We start from the raw sequence: 22,805 nt of genomic DNA on the forward strand, positions 1-22,805 counted from the left end.
CTGAACCAAATCTTGACAGACCAGCAGGAGTTAACCAAAGCTGTTCCAGGCAGAGAGTGGCAGGTCTGCGCTTGCATCTTGACATCAGAGTAAGTGAAATTTCAGAAGCCTTGAGGGCCTCTGCACTCTATTCCAGTGCTTCCCCAAACATCTGTGGAGGGAAAACTCTTTCAGAAGATGTTACTGCATAGATGTGCAAAGAGAAAACTGTGAACAAAATTCCTAAGAACAAAATCACTCTACTTTCTGCATTGCTGGTTTGCTGTGAGCCGTTACTATGTAAATGTGCATATGACAAAATCCTTTGTCGTCAGAGCAAATTATGCCCTCTGTTGAACAGTTTTGGAAAGTTTATGAAGTGCACTTCTCTGTGAGGTGTGGAGTAGTGAATCATTCAGTAACACTCTCATCCTGCCAGCCTGGGTCTAACTGGTTACACTGGCATAAAACCAAATTACATGGTACCAAAGACAGTACAAACACAATTTGTTGGGTAAACAATAGCATGATAGATTACTGTAGTCTTGCCAATAGTTTCTGCATCTTTCAGCCTTTCTCTGTTTGGCATGTGAATGGCTCTCACGCAGGCATTATTCTGCAGTTCACTGGAGTCCAGTATACACGGCCTGGATCAGTGCAATGAGCGATGAGAGTGTATGCATATTGGCTCAGCTAGTGGGAGGGAGCCAGGCTCTGAGAGATGAGCCCATTTTTATTAATGAGGCCACGGGTATTTGCAAAGACCCAGCAAGAGGGCACCTGGATGGGCGGGCCGTGGCAGGAACAGGGAGTTGGGATTTCATTCACACGGTCATAGGAAGTCTTTGGAGGCTCTTAATCGGTGCAGTGCAATGATCAGGTATGTTTTAGAAAGCTCATTCACAGTGGGAGAGGATTCGAAGTGGGGTTGTTGTGAAGGCAAAGAAATGAGCCAGGAAGCTAGTTCAGTCACGCGGGAGAAATAACGTGGGGGCTGAACTAAGGGGGTGGAGATAGGAAGGGAGAGAAGGCTCAACCTGAGAACCAGCTAGGAGGCAGATTCGGTTGACTTGGCTCTGGAGTAGCTGTGGAGGTGAGGGGGTGGAGTTGGGGAAGGATGACCCGTGACTTCTGGCTTGTTCAACAGAGAACAGCTGTGGCTCTACAGTTCACAGACCGCCTAGGACAGCGGGAGCCATGCAGAATAGAGCTCAGTTTGAATCCTGGCTCTGTCAACTACTCAGTGCCATGGTCTTGTGCAAGTCGGGTAACGTCTCTGAGTTGGTTTTGTCATCTGTAAAATGGAATGATAATACCCCCATCTTGCCAGTTTAAAGTGACTGGCACATGGTCTGTGCTTAAGAAGTGGAAGCTACTGCTACTGAGATGGAGAACACAGAAGAAGCAGTTTAAGGAGAAAGACAGTTTCATTTTAGAAACGTCGCACTTGAGGTGACTTAGGCAGTCACATGGAGGTGCCCAGTAGGATATTAGTTATATGGGTATGGAACTCAGGAGAAAGATCTGAGCTGCAGAGAGAAAGTGGGGACTATCAACCTTCTGGAATTAGACCAAGGCAAGGAAGTAAATGTGAACAACTGGAGAGAGTACAGAGAGGGAGAGAAATGGAGGAACTGAGAGAGAACTTCGGGAGCATCAACATTCGGGAGCTGGGTGGGGGGCGGGGAGGAGCTGGCAAATAGGCATGCAGGGATGAGGAATCAGAAGGAGGCACACACGGACTCAGAAGACCTGGGTTTGAGTCTCAGCTCCTTTGCTTATTGGCTATGTGATCCTGGGCAATCCATGTAACCTCTCTAGGCCTCAGTTTTCTTGTCTGTAAAATGGAAATGCTACTGATAATGCCTACTTCAGGAGCTAAGGTATGTGGAATTGTTTTTTAACCTAGAAAGCCTTATAAGAGGCTCCATGTGGCCATTTTTTCCCCAGACTAAATCAGCCTGGGTCAAAAGACAAGGCAACTTTTGGAAGGATTCAATGACTCTAGCCTCACTTGCTTGGCAGGAGTTCCAGCCCACACCTTCCTAGAAGTTCTGGGATTCCTGGGCAGGAGGTACCGCCGAAGAGTCTGTTTTGCTCTGAGCAAGGGGCTCAAGCCCCTGCTGAGGAAGTGGGCCCACAGGTACAGCTCCTCCCACTTTCTCCTACTTAACCCCACCACCTTGGCTACACCCAGTGGGACTAGGGCTAGGCCCTGCTCCCGGGGCAGCTGACCGGCCAGCAGCTCCCCAAGTCTGCCGAGGGGGCCATGCGCTTGGAGACCCTGCCCCCTTCCTGTGCAGAGGTTTGGACTCAGGTGCACCAGAGGAGCCCAATAACTGATAGGGGTGGGAGCCGAGGTGGCAGCGTGAGGGTAGCTGAGGATGTACCTCCCAGTGGGTGAGGGCCAAGGGCCGGATGCCAGGGCAGAGCTCACTGCCTCCTGCCTCTCTCCAGCTGTTTGCAGTTTCCTTTCTTTCCTGCCTTCACAATAAACCCCCACTGGTCAAGGTAACCTGAGAGTGTTGCCATGTCTTGCAGCTTAGAGGAGCCTAAGTGTCATAGGGAGAATCTCAAGATCGCTCTGGAGGGACTGGACTCGCTCAGGGTAAAGCACAGTGGCTACCTACTCAAAGAATGGAAATGCAGTTCAGTCTATTGACCAGGGACTCCTAAACAGCATCAGGGCATCCACCTAACAGTGGAATCCTGCAGCCGGAAAACCAAACAAGGAAGCTGTTTGTGTGCTGACATGGAGAGATCCACAGGACATCTTCCTAAGTGAAAAGTGTGAGGTTCAGAACAGTGTATGTAATCTGCTCTCACTCGGGTAGCAAAACGAAATTCATAAAGTATCTCTAGAATATCATACACAATCTAATGATGCTGGCTGCCTGTGAGGCGGGGGGCTGCGTGTCTAGCAGCAGTGGTAAGAGAAGGAATTTTCACTGACTTTCTTGTAATAACTTCTAAATCTTGAACTGTGAAATTAAATCACCTACTTAAACAATCAAATCAGAAAAAAATTTTTAAGAACTTGGCCCATGAAGTTGAGCAGTCCTGGGTTCAAATTTGGCTCCATAATTTATTGTTGTGTGATGTCAAAAAAGTTACTCAACCTCTCTGAACTTGGTCTTCTCATCTGTAAAATAACAGTAATGCCTGCCTGACAGGACTTATAACACTACCGTGTGGGGCCCATAGTAGCCATTCAACTTTAATTGGCTATTGTTGTCCTGGCCAATTTTCTCACAAGGCATTTTCTATTTCCCTCTTAGCCTGTCCCATGCTGCTTAAGCTACAACACTTCAAAGCACTGGTATCTTTTGTTTGCATTTTTGCTCTTTTTTTGTTTTTTTGTCCAAAATTCTCTCTAAGATAAAGGCTATGGGGGTTGGGCCAAGTAAATCAGAATCAGCCTCTGCCCTACTCAAAATTAGCTCTTCTCTTTGAAACAGCTCATTGTCTTTGTACCCAGCCTATGCCTGACTCTCTCTTCCTTCTTCCTTTAGAGTGAGTTCTTCTCCCAGCCTCAATTGGTCCCTCCTGCAAAGAGTCTCCTGACAGCCCACCCGTGGATTCTCTGAGCTTTTCTAAATTCCCGCTGAACAGCCTACATTAAGCTATTATATTAGTCATTATTATGGCTGCCACTCCCTATCATCTTCCATCACAGTAGTTTGTGCATTGTAGTCACTGAAGTGTGACCAGGATTCCAGCACAGTGATGACTCCAGGGCACAGGGGCTGGACAGACTAGGGCCGTGCTATGTTCTGACAGGAGACAGACAGCACCCAAGCCAACTCTGTCCCTATGTCTTGCTGGCACTAGGGCGTGCTGTCTTGTTTAGCTATTGTCTCAGTTTTGCTTTAGCATTTCAGTGGATGGGCCTGCTGTGTTTATACCTTGATGAGTGGAGAGTAAGATCTACAGGAATATCATCGTGGAAAGGAAAGCCGGGTCCTATGTGTCTGGTTTTCCCTTTGTGGGGAGTGAGTGTTAATGCAGATTCCCAGACTCAACCCCAGAGCCTAGGCTCTGCAGGTCTGGAATGGGACCCAGGAATGTGCATTTTAGTAAGCGCTCAGGTGATAGTGATACATGTGTTCCAAAGGCTGGACTTGGGAAAGCAGCACATAGGTTTTTTTAATCTCCTTTTCCTATCTTCTTGTTAAAATGTGTCTGCTGACTCACTCATGGTGGCGTTGCCCCTCCTGGGCCTGCTGATCTCTGAGTGTGTGCTGATGTTTGTTAGATCTTCATCCGTGGGAACCTTCCAGGTTTAAATTGGGGGTGTTCTCTTCAGGGAAGATTTGTATCTGCTTCTGCCAAGAGCCAGGGGGCGCTACCAGCTTGGCACCACCTAGACCTCTTGCAGAGTTCTGGCTTAATGGGAGAGTCTGGGGTTCCTCCCTCTCCTTGCTGCTTGCCCAAGGGTTAGTATCTGGATCACGCCACTGCTGCCATCGTTTGCTCCCAGGGCTGTTGTTCCTCCCTTCGTGATCACTGCTTCCAGCTCTAATTGCCACTTATAGTTTGCTCGTTTTGGGGGTGAGGTCTCTTGGCAATTTCCCCTATTTCCTAAAAGCCCAACATCGCGTCAGTAAGCATGCTTTATCTGGGATGTGGTTGTTTTGCAGCATGGGGGGCCCACCAGGAGATTGAATCCAACATGTCACCAGTGGAAGCCTTTTTGCTTTCAAATGCAGATGTTCTTATCTCTGTGAGATGAAAGGCTAATACATCCATTGTGGGAGACTTATTCATCAAGCAAGCAGAGGCAGTGTGGCATCCCACACTGGAGGAGGGTTGAAGGAACACGCCTGGTTATGGTTTGTGTTACTTCTCATATAATTGCTGGTGTATTGCATTGTGTTCTGCTCTGGGTATCTTGTTGAGGCCTGACAAGAAGCAGTCATGACGAGTTCTACAATTCTATTTGTGTCTGCACCTATCTTTTTCTTCCTTCTTGTTTCAGTGAAGGACATGTTCCTCTCATATCAAAGTCCATGCCCACTCCCTCCACTGCACCATCAATTTCTCCCTCTCAGGTAGACAGTTCTCATCCCAAATGTGCTCTATTTTCCATCTTTAAAAAACCCGCCTTTGACCCAAACTACCCTAACTCACTTTTCTGTTTTCCATTTGGAACCAATATCTCAAAACATTGGTCTATACCTGCCACCATTACTTCTTCACTTTCCATTTACCCCTGTTTTCACATGGTTTCTATTCTTAGCGAGGTGCTTCACATAATATTTTAAAGAGTCAAGTAGTTCTAGAAGACTTGTTATGAAAAGCAGGAGTCCCCTGCTCTGCTTCCCCCATCAGAGACTACTTATAACTCTTTTAGCTGATTTTTCTTTTTGGCATTTAGCTCTGTGTTTTTAAATAAAATGCTACTATTGTGCTATTTCTTGATGCCTCAGTTTTAAGTAGTATCCACTGGTCTCCCCTTAGAGAGCATGAGGATTTAACTCTCCTCTCCCACAGCGCGCAGGCATCCTCTTCCCACCCCTTTACACACTGCACAGTTACATCATCATTTTGCTCGGTTCAGTAATGAGTGTTTACTTTATTGATCATATAGTGATATTGAGAGCTGGGCCATGTAGTAAATCTAGATTACTTTTTCTTTCTTATACAACTTTTAATTTTCCTTGGGAATAACTTTTTTTATTTGCTTAGTTTTCTATTTACTTATCACCACTTCAAATTCGAATTCAAGGTCAACTTCAAATTGTCGTTATTTCACTCTCCTCTCAAAATGTGTAGATTTAGCTATCAATTTTATCCTCTTGAAGAAATCTCTTCCAGAGCCTTCAGACCTTTTCCAATTTAGGGCTTCTCTAGTCCACCCTCCAGACCTGGGACAGCACTACCTCTTAGGTGGGCCCTTCACCGTCATCCTGGGGATCCTCTTCATCTTTTTTTGGGGTCCTGACTCCAAACTCTTTCCTGTTTTTGTGGAGTACATCTTCCAGTTACTTCTTGAGAAAAGTGTATGGGAGGCCATTTTTTTGACACCTTGCAAGTGAAACTGCCTTTATTCTAACCTTTTACTTAATTGATGGTTAGGCTGGAAATAAAAAAACCTCTAGGTTGGAAATCACTTCTTCAGAATTTTGAAGGCAATGTTCCACTGTGTTCTAGCCTCTAGTATTTTGATTGAGAAGTCCAAAGACATTCTGATTCTTAATCCTCTGTATGTCACCTATTTTTCTCTTTGGAAGCCTTCAGGAGCTACTCTTTGTCCCCAGTGCTCTGAAATGCTACAATGTGCTTTGGGATAGGTTTACCTTCATCCATTTGACAGTTCAATTCTAGAAAATTTTTTTGAATTATTTCATTGATGATTTCTTTCTCTCTCTGTTTTCTTATCTCTTTCTGTGACTCCTTTTTTTGGGGGGTATTGGACCTCTTAGACAGGTCCTCTCATTTCCTTCTCTTTTCTCTCCTGTATTCCATCTCTTTGGCTTTTTAGCCTCAGTTTTGTTTTTCTAACCTTTCTACTAAGTTTTTCATTTCTGCCATCATATATTTAATTTCCAAGGGCTTTTGGTTGTTGTTGTTTGTTCTCTGAGGGTCCTATTTTACTTGCATCTGTTCTTTTTTTCATGATTGCAATATCTCCCCTAATCTCTCTGAGGATATTAAATATAATTTTTTGGAAGTTTTCTTCCTCTTGTATAGTCTCTATGTTTTCCAAGTAGCTCTTTCATATTAAAGGCCTTCTTCAGATATCTTAGAATATTGCTCTCTGCTTATACTTGACAGCAGGGACCAGATAGCTGATTTGAGGCTTTGTTCTCCAGTGGAGCTTTTCAATGGTGGGCTTCACAGCAGGGCAGTTTGGCTTGGCTGTTTCCTTGGGTAACCCTGATGTAAGTATCTTCCCTCCGGACTAGTTCATTTCCCAAGAGACTTGTCCCTGTCTGTGCTCTGGAAGGCGAGGCGGGGAAGAGCCTTGAGGAGTCTTGGCAAAGTAAGCATGCAGTCTCTCAGTCTTCCCACTGGGTACCCCAGTCTAGGGGCTCGTTTTATCTTTCCAGAGAATAAATCCAGTCTTCTGCCAGGATGGGGAAGAGCAGTTAAAAGACTATTCAGGGTATGGTGGGGTTTCTGCAGATATGATTACTTCTGAAACTGCTTTCAATCAGTTCTCCTTGCTGCAATGCCAATTCCCAGCCCCCTTGCCTCTCCCCCTCTTTTAAGATTTCCTGGTGCCACCAATTCCTGAGACTTTGAAGGTGTAAATTGTGTTGGTTTTAAGTTTCCTCACTACTGACTTAGGATTCAGCTTTCTTCAGTCTGCTCGGTTACAACTTACCTAAATGGTTTTTAGCTTTCAAAATTTTGTGGTTGTTTTGTCCTCACCTCTTCTCACCATCCTTCCCGGTTTCTGTTAAAGACAATCACTTTATTGTTGTTTTTGTGGGGTTTCAAGAAAGAGTAAAATTAGATGCATGTGTTCACTCGCTCATAAACCCACTCGCTCCAGCTCTGACTCCACCCCTCCGCTGAGATCCCTCTCACCACGTTCACCAGTGACCTCCATGTTCTCAAAACCAACAGACTGTTTCTCATCCTTGACTTACATGCCTTCTCAGCAGCCTTAGTCAAAACTGAGCACTCTCTTCTTGGCAAGTACTCTTCTCTTTGCTCCTGGGACACCACACTGTTAGGTTTTCCTCCTGCTTCTCTGAGTTCCCCTTCTGAGTTTTCTTCTCAAGTTCATTTTCCTCTATCCGTCCTCTATAGAGTGGTTTCCTCTGGGCTTGATGCCAGACCATCCTCTCTTCTCTCCCTCAATACTTCTACTTTAGGGAGTCTCACACTTTCTTCATGGCTCTGCTGACCTTCCTTTGATTTCTTATCTTCTCTATCCAATTGTCTCCTTAACTCCCAGGCATGTTTAACCTTAAAATATCCAAGACAGAACTGCTGATTTTTCCTCTAAATTTATTCCTCATCAAGTTTTCCTCACCTACTCAGATATATAAGCAGAAATCAGAGAGTCCTTCTTTTCTCCCTCTCTCTTACCCTTGACATCCAAAACATGAGTTGCCTTCCTGAGTCTACCTTCATAATATGGCTCAAATCTATCCATTTTCTCCATCTTCTCTGCCACCTTCCTCAGTCTATAAGCCACTGTCAGCTGTCTCTTGCCTTGACTATTGCAACAGTCTTCAAACTTGACTCCCTTCTTTTTCTCTCAACTCCCTAAAATCAGTCTTGCACACAAGCAATCTTTTAAAAACTGAAAACCAGATTATTCTCTCTTCTGATAAAAATACCTTTCATTGCTCTTAAAGCAAAATCCGAGCTTGTTATCATGGTGTACACCAGACACCATGGCTTATCTACTGGGCACCTCTGTCATTTCCCCGGGTGCCACCACTTCTTCTGGGTACTGCAGTCTCCTGCTGGGACATGGATCCTAGAGGTGCCAAAGCACATCTCTCTCCTATTTCTGTATGTGTCTCATTTGGTTGGAAGAGTGCCAAGGGAGTGAAATCTGTGCTCTAAAATCAAACAGCATAAAAACTCTTTTAAAATTTTATTTATTGAGGTATAATTGACATATTATATTAGTTTCAGATGTACAATATTATGATTCCATATTGGTATATATTGTGAAATGATCACCACCATAAGTCTAGTTATCATCCATTTACTCTCTTAGCAACTTTCAAATATGCAGTACAGTATTGTTGACTGTAATCACCATGTTGTTAATTACATCCCCATGGTTTATAACTGGGTTTCATAACTGGAAGTTTGTACCTTTTGACCCCCTTTACCCATTTTGCTCACTCCCCAATCCCCTGCCTCTGGCAACCACCACAAACAGCTTTGAGTGAAACTATTTTCTAGTTTTGCTTACAGCCTGCTCCTTTCTATAGGATTTGGACACAAGTTCACAGAGGAAGGGAGTTTGGAAGACTGGAGGCCTGAGTGAGGCAGGAGGTGAATCTGAATAACCTGCTCTAGGCTGCACTGAGAACATCCCTCTTTCTGACAGTGAAGACCTTGCTTTTTGAGCAAGCTTGCTTTCCCCAAATCTTCCTCCCAGAGGCTTCTCAGTCTCTCAAGCAAAGAGAGCCCACCTGAGCCCTTGTCCAGACAAGTTGGATATATTTGAACAATTTAGCCTTAACTTGTTCCCCCCTACCACTGCCACCTACTCTTCTTTAATTCTCTAATACCCACCCTCCCCACACCTTTTCCCGCAAGAATGTCTACATATGTTCTATAGCGACGAAAAGAAATACACTGTTCTTTCCGTATAGGGCTTATTCAGTAAGGAGTTTTTTGTTTTTTGGGTTTTTTCCCCCATGATCCTAAAATTCTGTTCTTATTTGAGATGCTTTGATAAGAGTGAAACCACCTGCTGCCTGGCCTGGGTGATGCAGCGATTCTCTGAGATTCAAAAGTGATTTGCCTCCTGGTAGCTGAGAACTTAAAATGCACATCAGTTAATTTAACCTTATGAAGGAATATATCCGGAGGTAAAATCAACAATGCAGATAATTTGAAACGTTCTCTCAGCCCACACATAATTTTCACTCGCTCATTTCTCCCCAGCACTGTGAGGGTAACACCCTATGCAACATAGATAATAAACAAAATCAAATCATCCTTCTTATATTCATGGCTTGTTCCTGGATTTGGTCATATGATTGTTTATGAGGGAGTTCTAAAGTGTAGAGGAGTATTTTTCACCCTATTTCCAGTAACTGTTCTATTTTTCTCAATTCTGAATAGGATTACTCACAGCATAGACACTCCTTGGAACTGGAAAATTACTTCCAAGCCCTTAATAATCCTCAGTTTTCCCTCCTGTGAGCAGTAGGAGAGCACATGTAGCTACCCCACAATGGGGTTGCCCCTGGAGAAGAACTCACGGGTTCTCCATCTGAGTCTGTGACATGTGCAGCTCCTTAGATGTTGGCCAGTAACTAGTCCCAGGGAACCAGCTCTCAAATGGGAGATTGGCATTGAGATCAGTGGTGTCCTATAGAACTGGGTTTAAATCCTGGCTCTAGTGTTATGGTTGACATTGGATAAGTCACTTAACCTCCCTAAGTTTCAGGGTTCTCATTATGAAAATGGGGCTTTTAAGAACACCTACCTTCTAGCATTGGTGTGAAGATTAAATGAGCTAATCTGTGTTCAAAGTGCTTATTATACAGAGACTGGGACGTATAAGTGCTCCATAAATGTTGGCTATTATTAGTCATCGTAGCTGGGTGGAGGACCGCCTCCTCCCTCTGAGTGTTCCTGTTCCAGCCTGGGAACCCTGTCCGTGTGCATCAAAGGTCCATCTGATCTCTGTTTATCAGAAAGGGGGTCCTTGCAGGACTGGACACCCTCCAGTGTCCCCTGTTGGTTTCCATGGTCACCTCTGGTGCAAAACCCAGCTGCATCTGTGCAGAATCCTGGTTCTGCTTGTGAGCTCTGTCTCTCTAGCCAGAGGTGGAGACACAAAGAAAGGGAGGGGGCCTCCACATCTTTGGAGCCCCATTGGGGATTAACTTAGCTTGTCCACACATTTTATCTTGCTCTGAGGTTGTCAGAGTGTTAACGATGTTGTGAGATAGAGCACGCAAGGTCAGCCCTGGAACGTCAAAAGCAGGACAGAAAGAAGACCTGGCCGTCCCAGTCAGTCAAGGAATAATAAACATTTTATTTTATTGTTATTGTTACTTAAAAAATTAAACATTTTTAAAGAGTGAAATAATAGCTACCATCGACTGAAAACTTGCTGTGTGTTAGGACTGTGTTCAGAACTTTCCACGCACTGCCCACTCTTCTCAGCAACACTGTGAAGCAAGTACCATGCTTACTTCCATGTCACAGATGAGACTAAGGCACAGAGAAGTGCCTATGGTCTCACAGGAAGCGTCAGAGTCAGAATTTGAACACAGGTTTGTTTGAGGGGGAAAAAATGCAAAAGACATTGAAAATCATTGATTTATTATCCCCAAATACAGGCAGAGTCAGATCAACCCCCCTAACAGGCAGTGTCCCGGGATCTTCCTGCATATGGACAACTTCCACCTTCAAAATGCTCTGCCGGCTGCCTCGTCTTCTTTTCCATCAGCTCCTGAACGACTGGCTCTCTGAGGGGGCAGTGTTTTCACTGGGGAATTACAAATGACAGGCCTGGTTGTCTGCCCTTCTCATTTTTTCTCTTCCCCCTGTTTACTATAATCAGGAAGTCATGTTTTTCATTTAGGATAAGGCAATTACTTTTCCGTTGACTGAAGACTAGTGGAAAGCAAACTGAGCCTCATTTCCACAATAATTTTACGGGGACAGGATTGAGAATGGCTTGACTTCCCAGCATCTCACCCCCTCTCTTCTGTATCTACACCTTATCTGATGAAGGCACCAATCACAATAGCAACAGCCAAAGAGGCATTGACAGTGTAAATGACTGTGGTCCTTTCCCTTTGTCTGGGAAATGATGAGTGAAAGTCACCACCTGTTCCCCTGAGCTTTGCTGTGGCGTGGTCTAACTTACACAATTAACACCTACCACACCCTAAGGAGTCTAATAAGCGTGAAAATAAATTTGTATATTTTTACTTGCCTGACACTCATTTTTATTTGCTCTGACTGAGTACGCAAGCGACTCTTTGCAAAGGGAAATGAGTAAGATATACCACATCTCTTTAATAATGGGAGGTCCTGGTTAATTGTCGTGTAATTAAGGAAACAGCAAACAAAAATTGTCTGAAAGTGCTTTCTTTTCTTTCAAAGAATCTCAATTATCTGGCCTATTTTGTGCTACACAAACATTTCTGAGAACCTTCAAGAGCCCCAAGAAACAGTTTGCCTCCATGTGCCAGGCCATGGAGGCAAATGGGGAGAACATTCTGTTCCACTCCGCAGGCTTTGCCTTAGAGACCCAAGCCCTGCCCTCCTGGGCCCCTGTGCAGGAGAGAGCATCTTACTCTGTGACTTTGGGTGATTCCACAAACTTTTCTGAGCTGTGATTTCCTAGTGGGTAAAATTAAAGGACTGGACCAGCTGATCTCTAAGTTTTTCTAGGTTCAAAATTTCTCTGAATTTATGGTGTTGTATAGTAGCAAGAAGAGATTACATGAAAAAATAGACTATTGCTCTGTCAATAATGATTATCGACATTGGGAATGGTGGTAAGAAATTTTATTTGCAGGAAGGTTATCGGCAGTACCATCACAAAGGAAGGAAGAGGGAAGCAGGGAGAAGAAAAAGACTACCATTTACCAAACTTCTGCTGTGTGCTGAGCAAACTCACAGACATTATCTCATGTGAAAACACATAATTTCAGAAATTTCCTCTTTAAGGGAGAGAGAGAGCATCGTCTTTGCCCCCAAAGTGCAGTGATAGCCAACATTGATTGAGGGCTATGTGCCAGGCACTCTTTCAAGCACTTTACACATACTCACACAATTAACTATCCCCATTTGCAGATGAAGAAACTGAGGCACAGAGGTTAAGTAACTTGCCCAAAGTCACCCTGTTGGTGAGTGGCAGAGCCAAACTCCAAACTCAGAGAGTCAGGCTCTAGAATCCATGCTTTTAACCACCTCCCCATATTGTCTCTTGTCATTCACTCATTAAGCAAATCTTTGATGAGCACTAACTATATGAAGGCATTGAATTAATCCTTTTTAAGGATTCCAAGCTGAATGAAACAATGTCCTTGTCCTTGAGAAGCTTAAAATATATGTGGCAGATGTTCAGAAATGTGTGTGGAATGAGTGACCACACTCAACCCAAGAACTTTACAGCTTTCTCCTGTATTCTGGAAGTGTTCACACTTCCATTCAAATCAGTGGACAGTGCCTGGCAAGAGGGACCCCTGCTCCAGGCCCCTGCTCTAGAGGCCCCACTTTGGTCCTCCCTATCGGCAAGGAATCCAGGGGCCATAGGAGGCACCCACCTGGATTCTGATCCCCAGCCCCTTCTAATCTCCCTGCTAAGCACCTGAGGTCTTTCAATTCCCTGCCCCAGACTTACTTCCAGGGCTTGCATTGGGAAGCAAGCCTTTTGAGGGCAGACCGCATCACCCAGGCACAGATTCCTCAGCCAGAGGAGTGGCCAAGGGTAGCTATTTATAGGAGGGGAGTGTAGATGGAGCTTGGACTTGTGGGCTCACAAGGACATGTGTCCACAAGGACCCTGGCAGAGCAGGACAGATGTGGGGGCAGGAAGAGGAGTCATAGATTGGGTCAACTCTGCCTGCTCTGCTACCTTCAGTGCAGAACTCCAAGACTCAGAGAGCCTACATTAGAACCTGGCCTTTCAGGTCATTATGAAGACAATTTGTCAAGGTAAGAGGGTAGAACATATCTTCCTTGAATTTGTTAACTTAGTTTATAAACTTTGAAAATGTGGATATATGGTACACGGGTTTCCACTTGTATGCTTGTCCAGGCCCCTCAGGCCTGCCCGCAGGTATCGAATGAGCAGTTGCCTGATCTCAGCACTTCTCAGCGCTCCTTCTACAAGGGGCTTCAAAGGCCTGCTGCTGCTGGCTCTAGTCATCACCCCCTCTGCTCCCAGCCTGCTGCCTAAGGGGCCCCACAGTGAAAGCTCCTTGGCCTCCGTGTGGCCTCAGGACCATGGCTCTCACCGCATCCTCCTCCTCCAGCAGCTCCCTCCCATCCAGCCTGGGTTTCCTGTGCCACCATTTCAATCACTTTCTGGCCCCTCTGTCCTTCCTCATTACCTCCTCCTAGGCTTCGCTGAACCCTCACTCATCTGGAACTTGTACCCAGGTAGCCGAACGCTGCTGAGGAAGCTCCACAATCGGCAGAATAAAGTCACCGGCCTCAACTGGTCTGAAGACCGCCCCCAAATCTTACAGCTTGGTCTCCCCGTCTCTGCAATAATGATAGAACTCTTCTCTACTTTCCTCAGTCTCTGAAACCCCCTCCACCTCACTCTCAGGGGCCAACTTTGCTTCTTACTTCACAGAAAGAATAAAACCCATCCCTCTGGAAAACCCTCAACATCTTAGTTCTACATCTGAAAACTCTTCCAGCCCAGCCTCACACTGTTCCTGTTCTGATAGTGCAAGTAGAGATGGCCCCTTCCCCTGGGGGCCAATCCCGTTGTACTTCTGCAGCTCTCCCCCTTCTGCTCACACACTTCAGTATCCTCACTCCCTCCCTTAGCCCTAAACATGTTCTAGTTTCTTCAATTAAAAAAACTCCTTCCTTGGACTTTCTCTCCAGCTGCTACACTGATGTCTAATTCCTGGCCTCTCCTTCACTCTTAAACCCACTTCAGTTTGGCCTCCACTCCCAACACTGCGCTAAAACTTGACCTCCCTGATGCTAGATCCCACGGCCACTTCTCAGTCCCATGTTATGCAATCTGCGTTGTGTGGACGCACAGTTGAAACTGTCTCCTCTCTCAGAGCCTTTGACATGCCACTCTCTGCAGATTGTTTCACCTCAATTTCCTTTTCCGGCTCTTTCCCTCTACTCACCCTCCGAATGTTGAAGATGCTTCGTGCTCACTCCCAACCTTCTTCTCTTCTCATACTGTCTCCCTAGGATCTCATTGACTCCTGTGGCCCCAGCCTGGACCTCTCCTCTGTGCTCCAACTTTATACTTCTCTAACTGCTGACTTGACATCTTCTTTCAGACATAACCGGGTCAGCTTAAAGTCAACATAATCAAATTTCACCACACCCGCTCCCTACCCTGGCTGTGACAACCCACATTCTCCTGATACTCCCTGTTTTCACACTCACCACTCCAGCTCAGTCTTATTTTCACTCTCCTCCCAGAGCCTCAGGAAGGCTGGGCTGGAAGAGCACCTTTCTGAGGTGCCAGTCTACATGGGGCACTGGAGCATCGCTGGAAGAAATCAGAAATGTGGTGCTGGTGTACGTAGGTTTCCAGTCCTGTCTCCTGTAACTGGCAAAATGTCAACTCATCCCATTCCAATTGGTACATACATTAAATATCTTATTTTGAATTTGAATATGTGACAAGAAAAAATGATTGTTATATATTATCCTCCACTGCCTCGTAATGGAGGATCTTTCAAAGGTGAGTGTGGACAGGATCTTCATCCTTCAAGTCTCTGACACACTTGAGGAAAGAGTTAAGCAGTGGTTGGAATGTCAAAGTTGGAGTCAGATGCTGGGACAGAGAAAAATTGCTTTTTATAAGAAAGGGAGCAGGCTGGGGACAGGAGAGACTGAGCTGGAAGCCAGGAGGCAGGAATTGGGAAGGTTGAGCACTAGAAAACAAAAGCAGGAAAAGCCATGATATTTGGGAAAAGAGACATTTCCTCAAATATCTTTCATATGCTGATGCCTCTGAAATTGATTTTTCTAGCTGAGACGTCTCTCTTGAGTTCCAGACTTGGAGCCGTGTGATAATGAAAACTTGCATTTATAAAACTACTTTTGCTGCCTTCTGGCAACTAAGCTAAATACTTTACATATGTGAACACAAGTCTCACAGGCATCTCAAATTCAGCCCAAACAGCCCACCATTTCCAGACCTTTCTGCCCTACCACGTTCTCTAGTATCCCTCTCCTCAGTGTTGGCAATCCTATCCACCCAACTCCTTGCATCCTCCATCATTGCCTCTCCCTCTCCAGGAGCCTCTTAATGCCCTCAGAACCCACCCTGGCCTCTGTGCCCACCCGTTCTCCACCTGCCTCCAGAGTGAAGGTTTGCTAAAGCAGATCTGATGCTGGCAGTGTGTGGCTTAAAGCCCTCCAGCACTTCCCATTGCTTTTAGGCTGGAGTCCAGATCCTTTTCTATGGTCCTATCCATGCATGCACTGGCCCAGCCTGCTCCTCCACCACCTCTCGTGCTCACCTCATGTCATTTCCTTCACTCACCGTGCTCCAGCTCCCAGGGTTTTCATTCATTTTCTAGCACTCCCTAGCACCTTCCCAACTCAGGCACTCTTTCTGCGTGGAGTGCCCTTCAGGTGGTGACATTACAAAGTAGCTGGTTATGAAAGGAGCCCTTCATCCTAGACTTGAGGGAAGCAGAGGCTCCGCGAGAGATGCTGAGAATTCTCTTCCCAGAGAGCTAGTTCTTCTTAAACCAAAATATTCAGGGGGTACAAAAGGGCACAGGACAATTGAATTCCAATGGGCTGGGGAAACTACCACATGCTGGATAACTGCACCACCTCCACCTCACACAAAGGGGCAAAGAGATCTGCTGGGGCCTCCTTAAAAGGAGAAGCAAAGGGGCCAGACTGGCGGCATAGTGGTTAAGTTCCCGTGCTCCACTTCAGCGGCCTGGGGTTCATTGGTTTAGATCCCACACACACAGCTCATCAAGCCATGCTATGGTGGCATCCCACATACAAAGTAGAGGAAGATTGGCACAGATGATAGCTCAGGGACAATCTTCCTCACCAAAAAAAGAGAGAGAGAGAAGCAAAGTCTGCAGGGGAAGGGCCAGCGTGGGCCCTAGGGTGGGAGGGAGCTCTGGGCTCAGCATGAGGGGGAGGAGCCCCCTTCTTGGCTAGTGGGCCTTTGCTGACTTTGCATTACAGAATCTGATTAGTGCCACCAGAAGGATGCCTAACAGCTCTGCCCTAAACTGGATCTTCTGTAGCCCAAATTGCAGTAATTAAAGTGAATTGAATTACCACAAAAAGATTATTTTTCATTCAGTGGACCTACTGTGTGCCAGGAATGTAAATGTTATAGACAATGGACTATAGCCTACACTATACATTATATAGGATGTAATGAATACCTATGTTCTGAAGACTTTATATGATGTATTAAACAGTACACACTACAGTCTATATACAGTGGGTAATATACACAATATATTAGATGGATATTATATCTACCAGCAGCATTTTGCCATAATAGGTACTTAGTAAATATATGTTGAATGAATGAAAATAATACTTATTCAACATTCAACCTCAGAGCTTGGTCATTGAGGATTTACTCTTCCCACACTTCTCCTTTCTTAGCTGTCTCTTTAAGGCAGTTTCCCTCTTTTAGGGCGTTCTGGCTTTTCTGGGACAGGTAAATTCCTTGGCCCACCTAAGTCTGAGCTCTAGTGTGCTCACATGGAGCACACGGCGCTGTGTGCACCAGGGAATGAAAAGCTGACAGCAGGGCAGTGGACCCTGGGAAGGTTAAGGCCACCCCTGGGCTTAGGGCAGACGGCCATGCCTTCCAGCCCCACGCAGAGACTGTGGCCTCCCAGGTGTCCCTTGGTTCCTCGTCCTATTTTTCATTCTTGAGAACAAAGTTCGAAGTCGCAGAATTAGAAAGGATGTTAGTGACAAAGAGTCAGCCCAACTCTCTCAGAAATCATAGGCCCTACTTCCTACTCCCCAAACCAGCTAAGATAGGCACAGGCTCTGACTGCTCCTTAATTCTTAAAGGCAATACTTTCTCCTCAGTTTTCTGCGTTGTCTCCAGCTTCACTGCTGTTGAAACAAGTGGCCCAAAAGCTTGGGGTCCCTTCCTAAGCGCTCCACTTCTCTCCAGGATGGATGAATGCAACAAAGGAGGAAGGAAGGAAGGATGGAAGGAAGCTTGGATGGATGATTGGATGAAGGGGGTTGCGGGGTATAGACGGAGGGATGCGCAAGAGCCTAGGAGCGGTACCCCAGGCCGGCCGGGCCGAACCCCTCGCGGGACTCCCCACTGTGGGTCCCAGGCTGCCGCTCCGGCGCCCCTACGCGGGCTCGGGTGCACCGCGGGAGGGTGCAGGGTTGCTGGGGGACTTGGGGCAGGGTGGGGGGAGCGGCGAGGGCCAGGGAAGGTGGGAAAGGAGCGGTGGGGAAGGGGAGGGCCTTGGAGGCGGAGAGGAGGGGCGCGCGGGGAGAGGGCGCGGCGGGAGCTCGGCGCCTCGTTGCGGACGGGCGGGCGCGGGGACGCGATGGCGCCGCCGCCGCCTCCTCGCCGGCCAGGGCTGCACCGCCGGGGCTGAGCCGCCGCCCGAGCCGTGAGCAGAGCAGCCGCGGGGCACGCCCGCATCGCGGGAGGATGGGCTGTGGCGGGAGCCGGGCCGATGCCATCGAGCCCCGCTACTACGAGAGCTGGACCCGAGAGACCGAGTCCACCTGGCTCACCTACACCGACTCGGACGCGCCGCCCAGCAGCGCCGCCCCGGACAGCGGCCCCGAGGCGGGCGGCCTGCAGGCGGGTGAGTGAGCCCGGCGCCCGCAGACCCCCCCAGGCGCTGGGAGGCCGGGGTCACAGGAGGGGGAAGCAGGAGGGATGGGGGGCGCCAGGGGCAGCCCCATCCCCCAGAGAATTGAGGGGCAGGGAAAGGAGAGAGATAGACAGACAGACAGACTGACAGACCCAGGCCCAGGGAGCCCGGTCAACGAGAGACCCTTAGAGACCCTAAGGCTGAGCTAATCTGAGGCTCGAGGAAACTCAGCGCTCCTTTGCCTCTGCCAGTGCAGGTTGATGGGCCGGGGACGGATGAGGTGGGACGACAGCCCATCCGGCACGCACACCTGTCCCTCAGCCTGCCCACGTCCCCGGGCCCCCTGGGTTCGCCTCCGCCGCGCTTTGGACCATTTCTCTCTCTGGAACCCTGGGTCACTTCTCCACCCACTGGCCACCTGGCCCCTCTCTCCCTTGACTTATAGACACGGCGCCTGACCCAGATTGCCTGGGTGGAGTCTTCCTCGTCGCTTCCCCTTGTCTCCCTGCTGGGAAGGAGTCCTCTCGCGGGCTTCCAAAACCAGAATTCTGGTTCAGGGCAAAATAAATGCCCGCTAGCCCTATCACTAGCTCTGCACTTAAGCTGACTTTTCAAGGAGCTGTTTCATCGTAAGGACTTCCCTCCCTACCCCTTGGGGCCCCGATGCTTTACATGAGGCAGGGCAGAATAGTGGATTATGACTGTAAATTAAATACTCCTACCATTGTCCCTCTAGCAGAAATCTGATAGAAGGATATGCAAAGAACTTTCTGGTCCAGTTACAAATCAGGATTTCTATTTCTTAAGCAGACACTAATAATTGTAGGATAGAGATGAAAATAGACTAACTGTTGCCACAGACTGACCTTTAATCATAAAGGTGTGGGTGATGTTAAAAGGATAAAACCTCACTACTTATTATATGGATGTTGTCAAAAGCCAGATCAATATTCGGATAAAAATGTTTTAACTATCTCCTGAACCCTTTATGTGGTTGGCATTTTTGAATAATGAAATCTAAAATGAAGAATGAGGCTAATTTGAAGCATAATGTATATTGTAAGGAGGAGGAGAGAGATGTGAACTACTCTTAAAAGATCAATAATCCTAAATCCATGCCTCCTAAATAACAGCTGTCTCTTTAATCTTGAGAATAGGTTTCTCCATCTTTTAGGACCAAAGCGGCTCCTTTTTCACAGGAAATTTGCAAGTCCCTTTTATGCAAAGCAAGAACAGTCAGTGAAAGCTGTACAAGGCATAACACTATATTTGTCTCTAATTTTTCTGACTCACAGTAGCAGTCGTAATGGCTATTTTGTGTTGCTGATGCTTTCAGCAAGTTTCCAAATGATGTATTAGCTGAATTCGGTGTCAGAATGTGGATAAGACATAAGCCTTCAAAAGGGACCTGGTAAATGTTAGACGTAACAGCATTTCCCAAGGAGGTGTGGTACTTCTCAGCAGAGAGTCAAAGGCCAGAGCGGCACTCCAAGGAAAGAAGGTTAAAGAGACCTAGTGTGAAAAAGAACAAAGTACACCTCCAGGGAATGGTTGCCTTGGTGATGGAGTATATGGGGGGTGTGTGTGTATGTGTGTGCACGCGCACACATAAGTATGGGTATTAGAGTTATTAGGGGATGGCTAAATATGTACAAAGTTATTCGTTTACAATGCTGATTCATTTATTACTCTGTCATCCAGAGTCATATCCCATCATGCATCATGAGATCTGGTTCCTGCAACAGGTGGGACCTGGGACAAGCATGCTTATTTATAGTCCTCTGCCAAACATGGGACAGCCCTGCCATGAAGGTGGCCTGAAGACCTGCGTCTTTCACAGGAAAGGCTCAGCTCCATCCTAGTACAGTGCCCTAAAATTGGCTAGAATCTTAGATGAGAAGGTTCATTTCAATTCTCTAGAAATTTCCATCAGCCTCAGGGGAGAGGGACATTTCTGAAGATGAAGATGGAATCAAGGCTGCTCTTGGAGTGCATTGGCATTCCCTAGGGCCTTTAGAAAAGTGGCTTGATTCCCATGGATGTTTCAGACTGGGAACTGGACGTCTTTAGTCAGAGTGGGTCATCGGAGGAAGCTACAAATCTCCTGGGTTTCAGCCACCCTGGGAGATTGGCCAGGGTTCTTTCTTCTTTTCTTCCTCCCTGCTCCCCGGCCTCACCCACCCCCTGCCAGTGCTGCACCCGTGAATTCCACCCCAGCCTTCTAGGGGCACCTAATGGTCCACAGTGACTGTGTTGTGATAGGAAGCCAGAATATCACTTTTTCCTGTTTCCATGAATGCTTTTCTGATGGAGGAAGAAGGAAAGGCTAGATTCAGGAGAGTCCAGATTGTAAAAAATCACAAAAATGGCTTCATTACTAGAATTCTGGAGCTGGAGAGGGTCTCTGGAGGTCACCTATTCAAGGCAGATGGGACTCAGTTAAATTGCCCTGGTCTGGATGTTCTCTCGACCACGTCACAGCTCTTACTTACCTGCAGTTCCCTCAGTCCTCAAGAGTCCTTTCTCTCTGGGCCCCTGGTCACTCTCCTTCATGTCTAATTGAAGCCACCGTTCTTCTGGTCAGCCAACCTCAGGAGCTACGAGGGCAGGCAGTAGACTAATTCATGTTCATGTCTTCTGTGCTAGCACCCTGCAGAGTGCGTGTGTGACCCCTGGTCGGGATTTTATGAAGGTTTTCTGAATGAATAGGCGCTGTGTCTAAACCTGCCCTTCATTCCCATCAGCTCTTCCTAGATTCCCTCCTCCTTTTCTCTTCCTTGCAGCCCTTGCTATGGAAGTTTTCCCACTTAAGTCAGTTTAACCAAGATTCCTCCAAGTGCCTTTTGGATGCCACAGCTTCTCTTTAAAAAGTCCCTCCAACTTTACCCTATCCATGGAAACACCCGGCCCAGCTCAAGGATCCCATTTCTTCTGTAGCACACACCCTCCCCAAACTCCACACCCATGTCTGCTGAGAAGCCCCATTTAAGCATATCTGCTGGTAAATCTCACTTCCGTTTCTCTTAGTCCAATGCAGATTGAGGGCATAGCACATGACAGGTGTTCTATCAATATTTGTTGGAGGAATTTTGTGTTTTACTGCAGGAAAAGGGGCATGTTTTTCTACCAGTCCAACAAAAGAAAGAGTTTCTTGCCTCCTCCTTATTCAGCGATCCTTAGCCTCTGGTTCCTGTTTTTGGAGATCATCTACACTAGCCAGCAAATTCAATTAAGTTTTGACATTCAGCTATTATGTAGGTTGGAATTAAAGACTTAACTGAAACCACAGTGTCTGATATCCATCGCTACCCTGTGTCACTGAAGCCTGTCTCTCTGTCACAGGAGGAAATTAAATTGGTTTGGCATGATTTTTTCCTCATAAAATCAGTTTGCTGGATTGATTTTTGCTTCTGTGGTCTGATGGGGGTCTCCCAAGAAGAAAGGGTCTCTGAGGTTGCCGTGCCCCAGCTTAGCTCAGCCATTCCATGCAGTAACAACATCCTGGCTTCACCTCCATTCAATCACAAGTCCTTTAAATTACATCCTTAAATATCTCCTTTTGTACTGTTAGTTTTTTTCCTAATTTCTCTACAGAGTAAAACATTTCAAATTTCTCTGAAGTGCTTCTACTTTATCATTTTAAATCGCTGTAATAATTGCTGTAGTGAATGCAAGATGGAAGACTGCAGAATTAGAGACTCCCAGCAAAATGATTTACCTAAGTAAATTGAAATATGTCAGATAAAATGACGAGCACTTAACATTACTGTTAGCTAACATTTATTGCTGGCTTACCACAGGCCAGGCGCTGTCCTCGGCGGCCCTTTGTGTAAACCATCTCGTTGAATCCTCACAGCTGGGATGAGGTAGGAACTTTTACTATCCTCCTCTACCAAACGTGGGAATGAGGCTTAGAGTGTGCAGGAATTTTCCCTTCCAGGACTGAGATCCGGCTCTGTCTGAATCCAAAGCCCAAAATGCTGCCTGCCTGACTGATGGGGAATTAACTATAGAATTCCTTTTTTTTTTTTTTGAGGAAGATTAGCCCTGAGCTAAGATCTGCTGCCAATCTTCCTCTTTTTGCTGAGGAAGACTGGCCCTGAGCTAACATCCGTGCCCATCTTCCTCTACTTTATATGTGGGCCGCCTGCCACAGCATGGCTTGTCAAGTGGTGCCATGTCCACACCAGAGATCCAAACCAGCGAACCCCAGGCCCCCGAAGCGGAACATGTGAACTTAACCACTGCGCCACCGGGCCGGCCCCTAGAATTCTTGATTTTACAGCTGATGAGACTCAGAGTCTAGTCTGATCTCTTGATATTCAAGGCTGGTCTCAGCACAGTTTTTTTCCGCAGCATCCCTGAGGATGGGATATCTCTTCCTTAGGGAAAGAGGCCCCCCATACCTTTGTAGAACAGTTCCCCTTGCGAGAAACTCTTCCTGCTGCCTTGTAATTTCTTCCTGGTGAACTCTGGGCCCTTAGAATCAAGTCTTGCACAGACAGCTCTTTCAATATTTGAAGACTGCTGTTGCGTCTGCTCTCACCATTGGCCCTTCAGGCCAAACACATGCAATTCCTTCAGTCATTTCTCAGACCTCTGTGGGCTTAACCATCTTCCTCCAAACACACTGTTGGGTTTGTCAGAGTCCCTCTT

General features: G+C 46.6%; 1 protein-coding gene across 5 annotated transcripts in view; it reads left to right on the plus strand.

The window, feature by feature from the left end:
• The first annotated feature begins 17,808 nt into the window (after positions 1-17,808).
• The window catches only part of BAALC (BAALC binder of MAP3K1 and KLF4), a 115,311-nt gene continuing 110,314 nt past the window's right edge, over positions 17,809-22,805 (plus strand). For 2 of the 5 annotated variants that reach the window (XM_070481436.1, XM_070481437.1), the window contains exon 1: positions 17,843-18,140. In XM_070481436.1, coding sequence (XP_070337537.1) covers positions 17,981-18,140 — 160 coding nt within the window. In that variant the 5' untranslated portion in view covers positions 17,843-17,980. Of the gene's footprint in view, positions 18,141-22,805 lie in introns of all 5 variants that reach the window. The other 3 variants (XM_014867697.3, XR_011493295.1, XM_044743856.2) reach the window with 3 other exon arrangements.

The sequence above is a fragment of the Equus asinus genome, chromosome 12 (genome assembly GCF_041296235.1).
Source record: "Equus asinus isolate D_3611 breed Donkey chromosome 12, EquAss-T2T_v2, whole genome shotgun sequence".
NCBI lineage: Eukaryota > Metazoa > Chordata > Mammalia > Perissodactyla > Equidae > Equus > Equus asinus.